General features: G+C 48.3%; 1 protein-coding gene across 2 annotated transcripts in view; it reads left to right on the top strand.

Annotated features, from left to right (window-relative positions):
- The window catches only part of TNPO3 (transportin 3), a 1,270,791-nt gene that overhangs the window by 892,236 nt on the left and 358,407 nt on the right, over positions 1–20,148 (top strand). For both annotated transcript variants that reach the window (XM_086918869.1, XM_086918868.1), the window contains exon 17: positions 6,544–6,660. In XM_086918869.1, the coding sequence (XP_086774995.1) occupies positions 6,544–6,660 (117 nt within the window). The remainder of the gene's footprint in view (positions 1–6,543; positions 6,661–20,148) is intronic.

The raw sequence follows: 20,148 nt of genomic DNA, 5'->3' as shown, positions 1-20,148 counted from the left end.
TCCACACTTTTGCGAAGCACTACTGCTTGGATGCTGAGGTGAGGAGGGATGGCCACTTCGCGCGCTCTGTTCTCCAAGATTTCCTGGTGTAGCAGAGTGGACACCCTCCTCCGGGAGTGGGGACTGCTGTGGGACTCTATTAACAAGGTGAGGAATCCACACGGCAGATGTATCTATCAGAAGAACAAGTTACTTACCTTCGGTAACGCTTTTTCTGGTAGATACAATATCTGCCTGTGGATTCTTCACTGACCCACCCGCCTCCCCGTTGTCCACTCTGCTATACCTGGTGTTATGTGCAAATGTAATTATGGTTTTATCTGATTTTGTATAGTTTTGCACTTTAATTGCATTTGATTTGCATGTACTGTGTACATTGTGTATGTATATATATATATATATGTGTATATATATATATATATATATATATATATATATATATATATATATATATATATATATATATATATATATATATATATATATATATACACACACACACACACTTGTTGGTCCGTCCGGGTGCCTCGAAGGCACGGAAAAAAGGGCGGAACTGACGTCATCACGCCGACGTGGACCTTATGTGGAGTCGGTGACGTCAGATTGAGTCGCGCGCGATGCCGTGCTCCTATGACGTCGTCCACGCCGGCGTGCTACGAAGAATTTTCCGAACGTTGCTGGCGCAAGGGGGATATTCACAAGGTGAGGAATCCACAGGCAGATATTGTATCTACCAGAAAAAGCGTTACCGAAGGTAAGTAACTTGTTCGTCCGTTCCATTCTCCAGGAATTTCTGGTGTGATTATTGGTTCGCAGACCCACCACCGGGGATGGTATTGCTGGGGTATCTATTCTAAGGTAAGGAATCTAATACTAACCTGTTTCTTTCAGATGCACAAGTTACTTACCTTCGGTAACGATATATCTGTAAGAAGCCGTAGTTAGTATTAGATGCCTTAACGCCCCACCCATCCTCCCCGTTCTGCGAACTGATACCTAGGGTTAAGGACATCCCTTTTCAGGACCCTAGTTTCATGGCACCCGTGTTGGATTTTATCATGGCCCTGCGTTTCTGGCGCGGAAAAGCTGTGTATAAGATCTGACGCCAGCGCGCGAGGCGGCAACTAATTACTCCGGCGACGTAATCCTGGCGCCGACGACTGACGCTGAGCCGCAGACGCCTACCGGCGCGCAGGGGTACTGCTAGGCAAAAATTTCCGGATCCAGACTGACGCCTGGGGATATTCTAAGGTAAGGAATCTAATACTAACTGCTGTTTCTTACAGATATATCATTACCAGTACCCTTAATGGCATTACTGCACTTACAATGTCTAAGAATGGGCTTCGACACTGTAGCGGTACAGGGCTCATGCACCTGTATCCTCACCACTGGTATATTGCACCCAGCTAGAGGGGTAGCTGACCTATGCCAGGGCAGTGGGTAGTAGGCATGGCACACAGGGATTTGTGCCATGTCGACTCAACACTTTGTTCCGCACCAAACCATGCAGCCTGCAAGGGTGTGTGTGTGGGAGGGTGGGTGTGTGTGTGTGTGTGTAAAGGTACAGCGCCTATAAGGGTGGCACAATTAGTGCTGCAGCCCCTAGAGGCCTTACCTGGCCACAGTGCCCTTGGTACCATCTACAAGAGACTGACATGTGGCCAAAGAGTGCCAATTGGGATTTGTTTTTATGCAGTTTAGTGAAAGAACGTAGGCCCTGTGTACCTGGTTGGCAGTAACCCAGGGCACACTCGAAGTACATCATCAGTTTGGCAAAAAGTGGGGGTGACCATGCAAAAAGAGGGCACATTTCCCACCCAAGAATTCAGAGACGGAGACAATTTCTATACTGCAAGAGCATAATGTTCCCAGTAAAGTATCACCACCAACCCCAAGTCATGTACTTGATGAAGAAGACTAATGATGATGGACTTGTTGCATTCAGTCCATCAGAGTGGCTCATAAATTGCCAACAGAATGATGAAGACTAAAAAATTTTAGGAACATGACTTATTGCAACTCAAGGCACATGGTCAGACCGCTCTAATCTTTGTAAGCTTACCAATTGTAAGTGCAGCACTGTAGGAAGCTGGCTCTGAATATACTATACCTAAATGAGGTATAGTGTGCACAGAGTCCAGGGAGTCACCAGAGATATAACAGAGGTTAAATTAGGTAAGTACTATCAGCTCTTTGTGGTAGTGTGGACGAACCGTTGGGGTTATCCAGAGGGTGTTTTAAGCATCTCCTTATATTCACAGTCGGAGAGAGAATCCAGAGCAATTAGGTAATTATATCAAAGAATACTTATGTTTTATTTTAGAACGAAGCAGGACTTTGTGCAGGTAAGTGAAATATACTGTTCGAGGCATGCGAGCTGTAGATCACATGCTTATGCCGAGATCGCCATCTAGTTTTGGGTCCGGATGTTTGCAGTTTGTTTTTCTTTGAAGAAGTCTTCCTAGTCACGAGGTAAGTGACTCCTCCTTTCGCATGGCCATCGACTCCATCTTCAGATTGTTTTTTTTACGCCAGGACCAGAAGAGGCTGACGGCCCTATCGGAGCCAAGCAGGAGTAAGAACAGATCTCCCTATCCGACGATGGCTCGGACAAGGATGGAGACATCCCGCATGGACAACTTACTGTAAGTACAGGCCCTACCTTGCCCTAACTCAGCCAAAAAAGAAGGCTCCGGACCAACCCGTGCCCTCGGGCCCCGGTCTGCACGGAGACCACGCTTTTCTGTTGTGTGGCTCTTCGTTATCCTCTTCTTCATAGGACGTCAGTAATCTGAGGATTTAAGTTCAGGGGTGCCCCTAAATACTAGCTTTAGAGGCATTACAGGAGTCTGGAGGTAGTAGGCAATGGGCTTCTTAACCTTTAGGGTCACTTAACCGTCTGTTTGTCCACTCCCTCTGGGGATGGGGGATATCCCTAAACCTTTTGGATAAAATCTCTCAAAACAATCTGGAACATTTTCAAAGGAGGGGGTCACTCAAGATCATGTTACCTTAGTGGTGGTCCTGGCTGAGATGGGACACACATCTCCTGCTTACTAATTTTCCCACCAACCTTGTTGCCAAAAGTGGGACTGGGTCACGAGGGCGGGCATCTCCACTAGCTGGAGAGGTCCTGGACAGCATAACAAAGGCCTTTGAGGCTCGATCCTGTTCCTGCTTTGTGGTAGGTAAGCACATCCACCCAGAGCAGGCTTTGTTTCTGATCCACAACAGCAAAAGGCTCCCACATCAAGGGCCAGAAACATGTCTATATGTGGCAGGCTGGTGCAGACGAGTCAGTCGCTCACTAGTGGATTGGTAGGATTTCCAGGGGCCCCTCTGAGGTGCCCTCTGAGTGCATTTATTAATGAATCCAACACTGGCGTCAGTGTGGACTCATTAATCTGAGCTGTTTGGTACCAAACACCTAGGAATTTGGTGAAGCCATCATTGAGCTGTGGAACTCGTTTTGACAAGCCACCAGTCCATGTATTCAGTATGGCTTCACTGTTCACTTATAATGTCTAAAAATTAACTTAGACACTTAATTGGGTGTATCTGCTCAAGGTATATGGCACCCTGTCTAAGGACTGTAAGGGTGACTTGCCTATGCCTCTTGCAGTATTTGTAGCCCTGGCACACAGGGATATGTATCATGTCGACTCTTCACTTTTATCTGCACCACACCACGCAGGGTGAATGTGTTTGGTGAGGGCTCTCTTAGGGTGGCACAATATATGCTGCAGCCCTTAGGCCCCCTCTCTGGACTTAAGGCCCTCGGTACCACAAGAACCTTTTACAAGGGGAGAAGATGTAGCCTTACGGTTAGGGCGTTCGCCCTCAAAACTGGGGAACCAGGTTTGAGTCTCGGCGTTGGCTCAGTATCCTGTGATTCTGGGCAAATCACTTAATCATCTTGCGTCTACCAAAAAACTTATTGTGTCCATCTGTAACAAAACTGGTGCTCATGTAAAACACTCTGATACCTGATATCTTCGAATAGTTTGCGCTAAATAAAACTAAAACAAAAACAAGGGACCTATGAGTAAGCCAGGATGTGCCAATTGTTGAAAGAAAGGTACAGTTTAGTTTTGGAAAGAACACTGGTATTGGGAACCTGGTTAGCAGGAACCCAGTACATATTCAGTCTAAGAATCAGAGTAAGGCAAAAAGTGGGGGGGTAACTATGCCAAAACGAGTACTTTACTACAATTTCAACTTGAGGACTCTGGAAGGGGCAGTTGGTGGGGAGGATCGAGATGCTCAGACTGTACCTGCTCTCTCCTGCACTTCCAGTGAAACTAAATCAGCACCTACTGGTACAGGAGTCATGTCTTCTCTACAGGCGGCATCAGCCTTAACGTAAAGCTGGTTCCTGGAATCCCGGTATCTGCCCCAAACATAATGAGCAGATGCAGAGAGAGACGGGGGCCTCAGGTGGAAATGGGTTACTCTGCAGTTTTTTGGGTTTTTTTTGTGTTTTTCAGCTGCTGGCGTGACCCGTTGCCCCCTCCCTTGTGTGCAGCCAATAATAAAAGCGGTACGGTATAATAAAAAACTGTGTTTGCATTGGAGTACAGCTCTCAGCAGGAGCAAGGAACATGAACAGGTCTCTATTCAATCGAGCAGGAGGGAGCAGCTGTGCTACCAGAAAAACTATCCGTACAGCCTGCAGAAGCAAAAGAAACAAGCGTGCGCGCCTCGTGCTAAAAGTGGGGGGAGTGTTAGAGCACACACAGCGTTTCCCCTGCTGGAGCAAGCCAGGGGCACCATGTGTTTGTAAGTTAATTGCAAACATATGGTGTCAAGCTCGTTCTCGCAAGGGAATCGCCAAACGTGAATGTGTTGCCATTGAAGCCAATGGACGCGTGCACGTTTTTGGTACAAAAACAGAAGCTATAGCTTAAGGTCGTTTTCCTATGCAGCACATGCGCGCTGCGTAGGCGAGACCTAAAAAGTAGTGTTGAGCACCAACCTAAATGCCCACAAGTGGAAGGCTACAAGTCCTGGGGGCGTCCTCCACTAGAGGGGGAAAAAAAGGAAATGGTGAGACAAATGGGAACAAATACCTACCTTGAAAGCAAGGATTTTTAAAATGCACTGAGGCAAACCAATGTGAAGAAGTGAGCGGGCTCGAAGCCCACAAACTGAATACAACATGTCTCAAAGAGACAGTGCAAGCACTGTCTATGCGTGACCTAAAAAGACTACTATACAAGATTTCCAGACCCATCCAGTAGATAGCAGAATAGCGCACAGCATGTGAATTCTTCAGGCGGCAAAAATACTCCCACAGGTAAGTAACCATCTTGTTCTAAATCAGCCGGTGGATGTGTGCAACTGTAAGATAAGTGCCACAGTGTAAATGTGTTCATTTATTTGAAAGGTTTTATATAGCGCTGGCTAGGCCGGGGGTATCAGAGCGATTTACATGAACATAGGCAAACTGAGAAAAACAGTTGAACAGGATACCAAATGAAGCAAGCAAATACATTACATTATAAAAATAAGCGCGGTGAGGAGTTAGGGTAAAAAACAAGCAAATAAATGGTAGGGTAAATGCAAATAAATCCCTTCACTTGCTGATGCACCTTCTCTGAAGACACAAAAAAAATATATATATTTTTTTTAAGTATCCTTTTACCTTGCCACATACCCCTTGTACTTTTTAGTATGCTGTGGTATTTGGTGAGTCCACTCCGGAAATGTTAATTTATTATAGCACTGGCATGCAGCAGAGACCAATTTTGGTGGGAGACAACTGAAAACTAAAAAATGTCTGTCCGGCAGTGTCAAAATCTAGGCTCTGACACGACAAGTATCCCCGTTAAAAAATCCGGTAGCTTCACAGCCGTTTGTAAAGACGTTAGTTCTTGCGATCACTGCCAGCTTTTTGGCTTAATCAGTGCTTATTTTCTCTTGGCTTAATCAAAGCTTTATTTTTGTAGGAGCTTCTGGGCCATTATCAAAAAATTACAGAAATCTAGCTTTGATCTCAAGAAGCACAAATTCATATAGTAACCCCTGCACCTGAAGACTCCTATTTTGTGCGCTGGCGTGGTCCTTGTGAAAATACACAATTTTATCCAGTGGCAGAAGTGGCCTGACCATAAACGCACATTAAAAAATTGGGGCTACAATGGCGTCAAACTGTATGTCAGGAGGACCAAACCTCTAACAAGGGGCTTTTTTATTTCCTTATTTCCCCTGGACACCCCGATCCACAAGCAGGAAACTTCATGGAGGCATTGCAGGGATGGGGAGACTCTCCCCTTTCAAATGATGCCTCCCTGAAACGTGGAAAGGCCGTTTATGGCAAGGAATCTCCACTGGACACCGTTGAGAGACATCACATGCCTAAGTCCTTCGTAGTTGGTGCAGTTTTGTGATATCAGTACCCGGAGTCGTGTTAAGATCCCTTGAACAAACAAAAAAACATTTTACTGTTGTAATAACGTGTATATATATCAATGTATTAAAAAATAATTCTAACGTTCTGTTTCAGTATTCATAATATTTGGTTTTAAATTTCTTTTACAGATGGTGAGTGTCTATCAAGTGCACCAGCATTCATGTTTCCTGTACCTAGGCAGCATATTGGTGGATGAGTATGGAATGGAGGAAGGGTGCCAGCAGGGTCTATTGGATATGTTGCAGGTAAGACTAGTAAGCGTTCCACCCAATTGCATATAAGTAATATGAAGAGCTCTTCAAAGCTTGCTCTTGTTTGTGGTACTACCGGAGACTCTAAAATAAATATAATAGATCATTTAAAAATTAATTTTAATTTTGACATTTTGCCAATAAATAATCACAAAGGTTGGTTTAAGCATTATAGCTACAGAATAACTATCCTTTTTGAAAATTATCTCTTCAAAGAAAACATTTCCATAAAATATATATAGGTTTTATGGGATGTTTTTAATTTATTTTCCATGTTCTTTTAACTGAGTGGATCTATGTTGTGTGCATTTTTAGTCAGTCTAGGTTTTTTGACACTTTGCATGATTTTATTTGTGAGTCAGAACTAGCAATGTTAAAAGTAGTGCACATAATGTAATCCTCTATAGGATAAAAAATAAGCAAAGGCATGTTACCACTTGACGTCCATGCTGTGAAGTAAGGATACCGAACTATGGTTAGATCTTTGACGTGCTTGCTTTTCTTATATATATATATATATGTGTGTGTGTGTTTTGTGTCTTTACATGCTAATATATTATCAAAGCCCATGCTTTTCTCAGGGCACTATTTTCTTTCTTTTCTTTATAACAATTCAAATTCAGGCCTCCGCTGCATCTCAGCATCCATGTGCTCTCATATTGAGAAGTGTCCCTCCTGTCTTGGGAAAGAAGCCTTAGAGATTTGTGATATTAGTCTATCCAGGTTGCTTACACCATTGAGTGTGGCACGTGTCAGAGAGGGAGCTCAGATTAACATCTGGGAGCTGGGAACTTTTTCAGGAAGAGAAAGGACCAGTGTACCTATTGATTACACTGCCATGAATAAGCCAGAGGAGAGGCTTTCTTCACCTTGGTACGTAATGGAATTCAACAAGTGTGCTTGACTTCCGAGGAACAGCCCCACTGCAGTTCAGTCCCAAACATAAGACACTGAGGCATTAGTCATCAAGAGCCTTCACCATATTTCAGTGTCCTCCATCAAAGATGTTATTTTTGAGGTGGCTTCCTTCCACTGACTGACTTGGCTGCAGGACAAATGATGTCTTAGAGCATGGTCAAGAGTGAAGATGACTGTTTACTGCCTTCAGATCAGGAAAAAACTCTTAGTATTCCAAGATATGAATATGCCTACTTAAAACAAATTTATCCTGTGCCTCAGTATGTGGAACTGTATGAAGCTTGCTCTCCATATGGTACACAAAAATAAGTTATACCATGCAAGGAGTCCTGGTATTTCCTTACTAGTGGACAGGGGCTTGCTCTAGCAATCCCAAGGTGTGCCTCTAGGGCATGGGTACTCACAAACTTTCTCTCGGGGGCCAAATTTACAGTTTGGTTTGTGTCCGAGGGCCGCATCGGTGGGGGGGCAGGGTCAGTGGGGAGGGGGAGGGGCTAGAGCAACAACATAAAACTGACCATGAGGTTGATCATAGGTCCCTGCAGCGGACGCCTTCGTCCACTGAGCCGTCCCGGCATACACACATCTCTCTCGGTCTCCCTCCCTCTCTCAAGCTCTCTCTCCCTCTCACCCTCCCTCTCTACTGTCTTCCTCTGTCTCACTCCGACTGTCTCACTCCCTCTCTCTCACTCCCTCTCTCTCACTCCCTCTCTCTCACTCCCTCTCCTTCCCCCTCCCTTTCCCTCCCTCTCACGCACTCTCTCACCCCTTTCACTCTTTCCCTCCCTCTCCCTCCATTTCCCTTCCTTTCCCTCCCCGTCTCCGTCTCCTTCCCTTTCCCTCCCTCTCACTCCCCCCTTTCTGTCTCCATCTCACTCCCTCTCCCTCCCTGTCCGTCTCACTCCCTCTCCGTCTCACTCACTCCCTCCCTCTCCCACTCACTCATTAACTCTCACTCTCTCCCTCCCTCTCACTCACTCCCTCTCATTCACTCCCTCACTCTCACTCTCTCTCACTCACTCTCACTCACTTTCACTCCCTCCCTCTAACTCCCTCCCTCTAACTCCCTCCCTCCCTCTCACTCCCTCCCTCTCACTCCCTCCCTCTCACTCCCTCCCTCTCACTCCCTCCCTCCCACTCTCTCCATCCCTCCCACTCACTCCATCCCTCCCACTCACTCCATCCCTCTCACTCACTCCATCCCACTCACTCCCTCCCTCTCACTCCCTCCCTCTCACTCCCTCCCTCTCACTCACTCCCTCCCTCCCTCCCTCTCACTCACTCCCTCTCACTCACTCCCTCCCTCTCACTCATTTACTCATTCTCTCACTCACTGCCTCTCACTCACTCCCTCTCACTCACTCCCTCTCACTCCCTCTCACTCACTCCCTCACTCCCTCTCACTCACTCACTCTGACTCACTCACTCCCTCACTCCCTCTCACTCACTCACTCCCTCATTCTCACTCCCTCTCACTCACTCTCACTCACTCACTCCCTCATTCTCACTCTCACTCTGTCACTCTCTCCCTCCCTCTCTCTCTCTCTCTCCCTCCCTCCCCTCACTCCCTCCCTCTCACTCACTCCCTCCCTCCCACTCCCTCTCACTCACTCCCTCTCTCTCTCTCCCTCCCTCCCTCTCCCTCCCTCCCTCTCACTCCCTCCCTCTCACTCCCTCCCTCTCACTCACTCACTCCCTCCCACTCACTCCCTCCCTCCCACTCACTCCCTCCCACTCACTCCCTCCCTCCCTCCCTCACTCCCTCTCACTCACTCACTCCCTCCCTCTCACTCACTCCCTCCCTCTCACTCACTCCCTCCCTCTCACTCTCTCACTCCCTCTCACTCTCTCCCTCTCACTCTCTCCCTCTCACTCTCTCCCACTCACTCCCTCTCCCTCACTCACTCCCTCTCCCTCACTCCCTCTCCCTCACTCACTCCCTCTCCCTCACTCACTCCCTCTCTCCCCCTCACTCACTCCCTCACACTCTCCCTCTCACTCCCACTCATTTACTCATTCTCTCTCACTCCCTCTCACTCACTCCCTCTCACTCACTCCCTCTCACTCACTCCCTCTCACTCACTCCCACTCACTCACTCCCTCCCTCTCACTCACTCCCTCCCTCTCACTCACTCCCTCTCACTCTCTCTCCCCGTCCCCCTCCCCCTCCCACTGTCACCTCACCCTGCCTGTGCGCCAGCCGGGGCGCACACACACACTCGCAGCCGCACCCGAGCACTTCACAGGTCATTAAAAGACCATTTGCATGTTAATGATGCCTTTGTATTTCACATCTCCTTAGGCCCCTGCAGCTTTACTCTGGCCATTGCTAGGATCGCCCGCCGGCAACCCCCACAAAGCAACAAGAGTCTCTCTTGCTGCTGCAGACACTTAAAAAAAAAAAACTCGGGAAACACAGGTATGATGTCTCGGGGGTCCGCCGGCCGCCAGGGAAGGCTTGCCGGGCCGCCACTGGCCCGCAGGCCGTACTATGAGTACCCCTGCTCTAGGGGGTATGGTGGTCATTCAGCCATATGCTTATTAGAGAGGAGTGTTGGACATCTGCAAAATACCCCCACAGTCAATAAATGATGCACACAGCGTAATAAGGGGATCCACATCAATTTATTAAAATCATACATATATTTATATATATTTTGGCACCAGAATCAATACAATCAGGTAAGTACGTTTTGAAATAGAAATACTTTGTTTTCAAAAGTTGAAAGTGCATTTTTCAGTAGCTGCAATGTTATTCTGTAGGAGTAAAAACATGTATGACATACAGGTAGAGTACAGCAACTTACGAGACAATTCTCCTGCTCTTAGTACTGGGTAAGGTCCAAGGCAGCACCAAGAGGAAACATCAGGCGGCACTGGGGCGGCCGGGTGCAGAGGTGCAATACAGCGTCTGGTTCCCAATGTTAGTCTATGGAGATCGATCTTCATGAAAAGACTCTGCAGGTTTGGACTGGGAGGTCAGGCGGACTGATTAAACAAGGGAGCTCAGGCCTCAAGATGCTAAGGGATGTGGTGACACCTTTGGTCCTCTTCTCCCCCAGCCAGGGGTGACCGGCGTCAAGGTGTCTTTAGGTTTTGGAAGCTGGCTCTTTATATGGTATATCAGAATGAGATACATCATGCAAACAGTCCTTGGGTTCCCTTATGAGTGGACATGGTCTTGCTCTAGCCCCTTTCTAGGGGGTAATGTGGTTGGGCAGTCTTAGGCTTATCGGAGAGGAGTGTTGGACATCTGCCAATACACACAATAGGCAATAAATGATGCATATGACTCAATAAGGTGGTGCACACCAATCTATAAAAAATAACACACATCTTTATATATATATATATATATTTAGGCACCAAAATCAATACAATCAGGAAAGTACATTTTTCAATAGAAATACTTTTGCATTTTTGAAAAGCAGACACTTAGGATAGCATTGCAGCTTCTAAAAAATGCACTATGGGAGGAAGAACAAGTAAGGCGTTCAGGTACAGTAAAGCGACTTAGGAGACTAGTCTCCTGTACTTTAGGTGAGTGGTGGGGAAGGTCCAAAGCAGCACCAGCGGCAGTACGGCCGCCGGGTGCAGGGGTGCAAAACCGCGTTGGGTGCCCAATGTTAGTCTTTGGGATCGGTCTTCACATAAGGGGGCTGCAGGCTTGGACTGGGAGGTCCTTTGTGCTGAACCAACAGGGAAGCTCAGGCATCACAACACCTTTGGTCCTCTTCTCCATAGGGGACAGGTGCAGACGTGTCCTTAGGTGGTGTTTTTAATTTTTTTTACTGGGAGCAGGCTCCTAAGGGGATGGTGCAAACAGAGGCTGCAGGCTACATCGGGGAGTTCACGGGGATTAAAAGAACAGTGGAATCGGTATCTGAAGGGCTGGGGGACCACGCTGGCACCATTGACCCACTTCAACTCAGGCTTGGAGCGTCTGGTGCAGTAGTTTCCTTAGGCGCTGGGTGTTCTCAGTCTTGAAGTCCTTCTCGGGTTTTTTTGGGTGTCTGCAGGATGCAGGGAAGCAGTTTTGCTACTTCACGTGAGTTCTAGGTAGCTGGGTGAAGGGCTGGCAGGTCTCCCAAGCTTTGGAGACACAGCAGTTGTAGGACATGTCTGCTTTTGGTTCAATTGTCGAAGTCAGTCAGCAGGGTTGGTGCCAAGTCAGTTGCTGGGTCTTCTGTCCTTGTTCTTTGCAACTCTTTGCTTCAGTCTTCTTCTTTCAAGTCAGTAGGATCTGCTTTTCTGTTGCCTGGGGCTCCCCTAAATACTGATTGCCCCAGTATTGGAACTTTCATAGATTCCCATGCTTTGTATCATTCCCCGTCGTCGGAATGGGAGCCTCGGTAAATGGAAAATACCTTAGTAGTAAGCACAAAGTGAAAAAATAGGCCTAGGCCTCATCTCATTTTGTAGCTTATCCACCTCTTTTTGTAAAAGAGACCAAATTCTTGCAGTAGCCAATCAGAGCAGCCTCACCCCATAGAACTTTCCTGAGAGAACCTCAGAGCCTAAGATTTTCTACCGCACGTTGTGCAAGGGAGTCTCCATTGAGCTCTGCTAATTTTCTTCAATTCCAAGCTATTTTTTCTTCAACTTGTATCTCTTTTTCGTCATGTCAGACAAGGAGAAGAAAGCACTTTTCAGAGCCTGTGCTACTTGCTCAAAGAAGAGATTGTTTGTCGAGGACAAACATGAGGACTGCATATATTGCCTATATCCGGAACATAAAGCCACGGACTGCAAGATTTGCAGAACCTTCTCCACCAAGACCTTGAGGGACAGGGAAGGACGTCTCCTCACATGGCTTCAGAAGATGAAGGACCGCAAAGAACTTATGTCTTCAGACAGTGAGGGCTCCTCGTCGATGGTGTCATCTAAGAAGTCGAAGAAGGGTAGGTCTCCCCCTTCTACTTATGACGAGCCCCTTGTCAAGGCCTTACCAGGGATTTCTGATAGGTTTGACGGGCCTGCTTCCCATAAATCTCCTCACCACGGTGAAAAGGAGAGGCAGGGAAAGCCTGAGGAGTCGCAACCCTTAAAGAAGGCAAAGAAAGTTGCTCATGTCACTTCACCACCCTCTGACAGGGATAGAGGGGTGAAGAAGCCTTCAACTGCGACTCAGGAGGTCGTTTCTGACAAAAAACAGCATTCGTCGGCGGTGAAAACCACCGGTACGCCGACGATTTCTGTTAAAAAGGACTTGTCTGTGAAATTAGCCTCGTCAACGGGCTCGTCGACGACGGCATCTGCGCCGTCGACTATGTTCAAGACACCTGATGCCTGTTCGTCGTCGACGAAAATCACTTTCTCCGACTACGACTAGAATCGCGTCGACGACGACCGTGTCGACGACTCCTGTAACCTTGCTGCTGACGTCGACGCTCCATCCATCGTCGACGATGAGCTTCTCGTCAACGGCACAATCCTCGACGACGAGCGCAGTTTCCTCGTCAGCGCTTCCGTCGACGACACAATACATGAAGGCATTACCGTCGACGATGTCGTCGACTGAAAAAACTGTTTTTTTTCACGCAGAAGGAGGCAAATAACACCTGAGATGACATCTCCGCGACAGGTTAAAAAATTTCCACCTAACCTATTGTTGGACGAGGATTCTGATAAGGACGCTTATGGCGACTTTGGCCAGGCTTATAGCCCTTCTGACCTACAAGTTAAAGTTCAGGATATCAGTTCTGAGGAAGGAGAGATGGAACACCAACAATATGTTCCAGAAGATTATTATGGACAACAGGAAATGCCTAGCATGCAAATGCCTTTGTAGAAGCCTTCGTGTCAATCTCGGCAAAAGATGGTGGCGATGCCATCCACTCATCTCGGATCTCCAACTTACGTTGCAGGACTACCAAAGGCGATTTCCTACTCCTCAGAAGGTTCAACAGGTGCGCCCTCCTACACCTACACCTCCGCCTCCGCTATCACAGCCTGTGGCAAGACACTCTTTGCCTTCGAGGGGGCGTGAAACTGAGCCTGCAGAACATCCACAAGAGGTAGTGCCTGTTCATGATGCAGCTGATGATACTGCCACGTCAGATGTGGACCAACAAGTTGACCCTGCCCAAGACCAGAATGTGGATTGGAATCAAGATGACCCTCGAGATCCGGACATCACAGAGCCTGATAACGCTATCTCTCCTCCAGCAGATGTCGGAGGTTTTCACAACTTGATGGAACGGGCTTCCAAGAGGTTTGGTCTCCCAGTTACCACGGTTCAGTCTGAATGTTTTTTGTACGATTTCAAAGAACCATTCAGGAAATCCGTACGTTCAATCCCCATCATTGAACATGTTTGGTCTGAAGGCTATGCAGAATCCGGCCACAGTCCTCCCGGTGCTTCCAAGACTGGAGAAAAAATATAAGGCACCAGATGGCAGCCCGGCGTGTCTACTAGGTCAACCAAAACCGGACTCTGTCATTTCCCAGGCCGCACAGAGCAAATAAAAAAAACATCCACGCCGCTAACTAATCCTCCGGATCAAGAGGGCAGGCGTTTAGACAATGTGGGTAAAAGATTCTCCACAATGGCCAGTCTCCTCGTTAGGGCGGCTAATGCTTTGGCGATTCTGGGGCGATACGATCGCCAGATGTGGTGCGACCTCTTTCCGTTCGTGGAGGAACTGCAGGATTCCTCTAACGAAGAGGTAAAGAAGATATTGCTGGAGGGAGAGCGAGCCTCTTCGGAGGTGATCGACTGCGCTATGGATATTGCAACCACAGCATTTCGAGCGCTAGCCGGCTCGGCGGTTCTGAGACGCCAAGGATGGTTGAGAGCCACGTGGTTCAGACAGGAGGTGCAGAATAAGATTCTAGATCTGCCATACGATGGAGAGATGTTATTTGGCAAACACGTGGATGACGCCCTACAGGGCATAAAGAAAGATACTGATACGGCCAAATCCTTGGAACTTTACAATATCGCAAAGTACCCTTCAAAGGAGCAAGAGGTAGAGGATTCTCCACCTATAGAGGTGGCAATCGGCACCGCTACTCTTCCGGCTCACAACCTAGCCAAACATACAAACCCCAATACTCTCAGAGGGGTTCTTTCTCTCGCCAACAGCCGAGAGGACGACAAGGGCAACAAAGGAGAGACAATACCAGGAAACAATAGCGGCCAGGTGGCTCTTTCTACTGTTCCTGTGCCCTCATTAACACCAGTGGGGGGCAGGATTGCCCATTGCCTCAACAACTGGATGGTCATAACAGACCAGTGGGTCCTACAAATCATCAAGGAAGGACACACGGAGTTCCAAGATCTTCCCCAAACACGAGCTCCAGACGCCTTTACACCCAAACATCTCAAACTCCTTCATCTCGAGGCCCACCAACTCTTCACCAAGGGGGCAATAGAACCTGTACCCCTCTCCCAAAAGGGGAAAGGGTTCTATTCCAGGTTTTTCCTGGTTCGGAAGACGAGGGACAAGTGGCGTCCGATCTTAGATCTGCGGCAGCTCAAGACTTATCTCATCAAGTTGTCCTTCAGGATGATCACTCTTCAGGACATCCTCCGCCTTCTCAATCCAGGGGACTACATGGCGACCCTAGATTTGGAAGACGCTTACTTCCACGTACCCATTTATCCAGCTCACATGCAATAACTTCGGTTTACAGTAGGCAAGAGCCATTTTCAATTCAAAGTACTGCCTTTTGGTCTCCGATCCGCTCCGCGGATCTTTACAAAGGTACTAGCTCCGGTGGCAGCCTTTCTCAGGAAGCAGTCTTTAGAAGTCTTCCCATATCTGGACGATTAGCTGCTGAAGGCTCCTTCTTTCCAAGAGGCGTCCAGGGCAGTCACGAGCTGCAGACAGCTGTTCGAGCAACTGGGTCTTCGGCTCAACAGAGCAAAATCAGTTGTGCGCCCCTCCAAAACAGCGAAGTTTCTGGGTGCTATCCTGGACACGGAGTGCTGCCTGGCTATTCCTTCGGAAGAACGCCAAAACAAGCTGATTCTTTCAGCTCGCCTTCTTCAGACACGAAAGTTTGTCAGTTCGCAAATACAAATCGCTTCTCGGATCGATTTCATCCTGCATACCAGGCTGCGAATGCGTCCACTGCAAGAACAGTTGGACAAACAATGGCGTCAGGTCACAGGCTCCTTCGACGACAGGATTGTCATTACTCTGGAAATGAGGAAGGCAAGCAGCTGGTGGTTGCTGAAAGACAATCTTTCCAGGGGTTTACCATTCCAACTTCCTCCATCTCCCATGGTATAGACGACAGATGCTTCCATGGAAGGATGGGGAGCGGTCCTCCAAGAACTAAAGGTCAGTGGCCATTGGAGCCCAGTCCAAGTCAAGTTCCACATCAATCTACTGGAACTTATCGCCATTCGTCTGGCCTTACAAGCCTTCCTTCTGCAAATCCGCGACCGTGCAGGGCCGGTTCGTACAGACAACACCACAGCCATGCACTACATAAACAAGCAAGGCGGAACGAGATCTTCCACCTGTAGGAAGGTACATCCTGACTATGGTTGCCCCCAACTTTTTGCCCTGTGTTTTAGCTGGTTTTGGACATAGTCGACCTGGGACCCTGCCAATCAGGACCCCAGGCCTACTGCTCTCTCTTTAAAATGGATTCCATGTACCCTAGGTACATTTCCAATTGGTACTGGGCCACCCTATCAGACCCTGTAACTCAGGGCATGAGTGTACCCAGGGCTGCCAGGGGCTGCAGCATGTATTATGCCACCCCTGGCTGGCCTCCTAAATTTGACACAACTGGCTGCATGACAGCTGGGGCAAAGTCGTGTAATCACCCTTTGCTGTAGGTGTAGTATGCCTATACCTAACCCTAAAATGGACACACAGATTCCTATCAGTCACTCCTATGGCAGGCCTTGACAATCCTGAAGGCAGAGTGCGTGGAATCGTGTGAGATGGTGCTCTGGCACGAGCTGAGCCTGTCTGCAGCTTGCGGAATCAAGTCCTAATAGCTGTTCCATGATATCGCATACCATATACTCTTAAGTGCATTATAATCCTCGCGGTTAAATGCTATCTTTGGTATTGCTTTATCAAAACATGTCGAGTAAGGTGTCATACGAATTGGAATACTAACCCCTCGCCAATTCTGGCGACGGGGTTAGCATTCCACCCTTCTAGAGGGACACGACATGTATGTAACTGTGAACCCCGGTTAAAGTTAACTGAAGCCTCAGCTCCACAAAATGGATGCTGCCACCACAGACACGAGTCTGACCCCCTGCAGCTGGGAGTCCTTCCAGCGAGGGGAGCCTGGACAAAGGGTTTCCTGTCAGGGGCGGTGCTAGCACCGTCCCAGACATGGTTTTGTGTATCCTGGGTAGGCAGGGCTTTACAGGAAGGTGACTGCTGAGTGGCACCCCGGTGCTCACTACGCATAGGCCGGTCTGAACCAGTTCCAGGGGCACACCAGCCCCTGGCCTGGGGAAGTCCAGCATGGCTGAGGGGTGTAACCACCCCCCACCTAGTCCCACCCATAGGCAGGACCTAGTCACCGGGTCAGCCCCCTTTTTTAGTATAAAGATGGGAGCGGGCCCCCTGTTAAAAAATTAGATCATCTTTGGAATCAAGATACCACTTTCTTCGAAAGGACTTCACGATTTCTTCTTCAAGATTCTCCCTTGTGGCTAAGGAGTAGTCACCCTGCATCAAGCGGGCACCATCCTAAAGAACACTGCGGTCTGCTGCAAGTCCTTCTTCACGAATCCGACGACCCAGCTCGACGAGACCCGGCTTCCCTGGCACCTCTGACCTCTACTCACCTCTACAGCCAAGCTGAGAACCGTGAGTGCGACGAGACCTCAAGGGACCGACGATCGCCAAGACTGCACGACATCTTTACTGCAAGCCCACCGTGTCCTCCACTGGTGAGTGCTTTGGGGTCCGAGAAGCCCCGACCCTGCGCAGCTCCAGCACCCAAGATCAGCCTCCCTGCATCTCCACGATCTGCGTGGGGCCCTTCTGCTGTTTGCTGTGCACCGCGTTGTTTGGCTACTAGCCGGCTGGCTTGTGGCCTTCTGAACGACGCCCAACGACTTCACGACTGCTGGTCTGGTTGCTCCAGGCTGGCCCTTGCTTCCTTGCTCAAGAGAGGCACCCCGGACCCTCCTGGTCCACTCCAGACGCCATTTTAGGTCCACCGCGTGGGCTTGAATTTGCCAAGGCTTTGTTGCCCAATCCTGGGTCCAGCGACGCCGACAGCTTCCAACTTCGTGGGACAGCTCGATCCTCCATCCTGGTCGCCGACAACGCCTCCTGGTCCGCGAGATCTTCGAGCTACAGCGTCACCCACTCACCTTGTCGAGGTGGCTACCATCCGGTGCCCTCCTGGTGCCCACTGACTACTGGCTAGTAGTCTCGAACTTGGTCCCCTCTGCTTTCAGGTGTCATCTATCTTCGAGATCCAGGCTTGGATCCAACTGAACTTTCTTCACTGGTCACCGGCCAGCATCTTTTCTTCCGGCTCCTGGTCCGTCTACGAGGATTCCCGACGTCTTTTCAGACCTATGCAGCTGCAGCCCCTGGGCTAGGTAACTTCGGCATTTCGGTGCCCCAGCATAGCCTCACTATCCAAGGGTCAGAATCTACTTTCGTTTTCTCCCTACCAGGTCGGGTTCGCCCGAGAACACTAACTTTCTAATTCCTAGCTACCATAGACTTTTGTCCCGCATCTCGCGTGAGAGTGCACACACTGCACCCGAGTCCCCTAGGCCTCCTAGAAGTAATCTAACGATTCCCTAGTCAAGTCCTAGCGATTCCAAAAGCTATTAGTACTGTACTTACCTGCTAGTAATTTCGCATTCCACTTTCAGAGTATATGGTTTTCCGTGCCCCTCGGGCATTTGTATATACTGTGCTAACTTAAGTATTTTTGTAAGAGTTTCGGTTTGTGCTTAGTACCCTGTCCTCATAAAGAGTACAGGGCTGTTGTGATCTTTAAATAAATAACTGTTTATTTTCATAACACTTGTGTGGTGTCCTTTCACTTGGTATTCAAGGGGTATATGTGTGGTAAACAGCTGGCTTAACACGCCCTCTCGAGTCTTTAGCCTTAGACTGCTCGTATCCACGCTACTAGGATAGCTGGTCTATAAGGTTGACTTACAACCAATCATCAATAAGGGTTGCTGGACTGATACATAGTGTTCACTAGAATAGTGAGCACTGCATATCAGGCCACCTTCTCACATTGGTGAGCAGCGGTTGGGATTTGAGCTTGCTGTTGTTTTACCACACGTATCCTAAGAATATCTTGTTGAAAGATCACATAAGTACTGTTAGGTACATATAACTAAAGCTTAGAATACTCTGAGTTCTACTGAACCAGCTGTTGTAGCTCCTCAAGGCTTAGCACACCTTGGCTACAACTCTAGCAAGGGACCAGTAGGTAACACATAGTGTAGGTAGGTGCATCACTTACACCACACTAGAAGCAGTATGTCGGTCACAGGAGGAAACACTGAGTCTCCCCTTGTGTCAGTTGACCCTCCACAGGTCATCCCTTCAAAATATACTGCTCTTAGCTTCCATGAGATGAGACAAGTGTGTACTCTCAGGAAACTAAAACAGGGGTCTAACCCCACCACTTCCTTTCTGATTGGTCTCCTAGAGGCTTATGATGCCAGTAGGGCTGGTAACCCAGACCCTTCTAATCCAGATGGAAGTTTGCCCTCCTTACAGGGTCCCTTTGATATCCATCCCCTCCTTGAGGCAGATGTTGCTGAGGATGAGGATGAGTTATCAGGGGATGAGGCAGATAAGGGACAGCTAGAAGTCAGTAGACTAAGCAGGTCCAACTTAAGCAGACATGAGCTTGGTACTGGGGGACTCCTGGGCCCACTCTCAGGTCAGCTTAACATTGGGAATGGACGAGTTAGGTCTCTATCAAGAGGCTCTAACAGATCCTTTCGAACCAATGGCTCTCTCAACTCTTCTCACAGAGGAATGTCTTCCCCTAAGAGGAGAGTGTATGAAGCTGAAGAAAGGGCAGTCAAACTGAGGATTGAAAGGGAAGAACTTGCCCTGGCCAAAGAGAGACTTGCCCTTGCTAGAGAGCAAGAATTATGTGGGCTAGTTCCCACTGGTGGCAGCAATAAACCTAGCAATAGGGAAAGGAGTTTTGATAAAAAGCACCTGAATAAGATAGTGCCCCCCTTTAGGGAAGGGGATGACATCCACAAATGGATTACTGCTTTGGAGAGAGCCTGCACTGTGCAGGGTGTTCCCCAAAGTCAGTGGGCAGCTATCTTGTGGCTCTCCTTTGATGGTAAAGGTAGAGATAAGCTCCTCACCACAAGGGTGGAGGATGCTAACAATTACCAAGTCTTGAAGAATGTACTGGTTGATGGGTTTGGTTTAACCACTGAACAATACAGGATGCTGTTCAGAGACACCCAGAAAACTCAGTCTCAAGATTGGACTGACTTTGTTGATTGTGCCACTAAGGCTTTTGAAGGCTGGCTACTGGGTAGTAAGGTTACTGATTTTAAAGGATTGTATAATCTAATTATGAGGGAGCAAATCTTAAATAATTGTCAGAACCAGCTATTACATC

This window comes from Lissotriton vulgaris, chromosome 1_1 (assembly GCF_964263255.1).
Source record: "Lissotriton vulgaris chromosome 1_1, aLisVul1.2, whole genome shotgun sequence".
NCBI classification, from domain to species: Eukaryota; Metazoa; Chordata; class Amphibia; order Caudata; family Salamandridae; genus Lissotriton; species Lissotriton vulgaris.
Note: the sequence above shows the minus strand (reverse complement) of the source record. Positions and strands in the feature narration are given on the sequence as shown.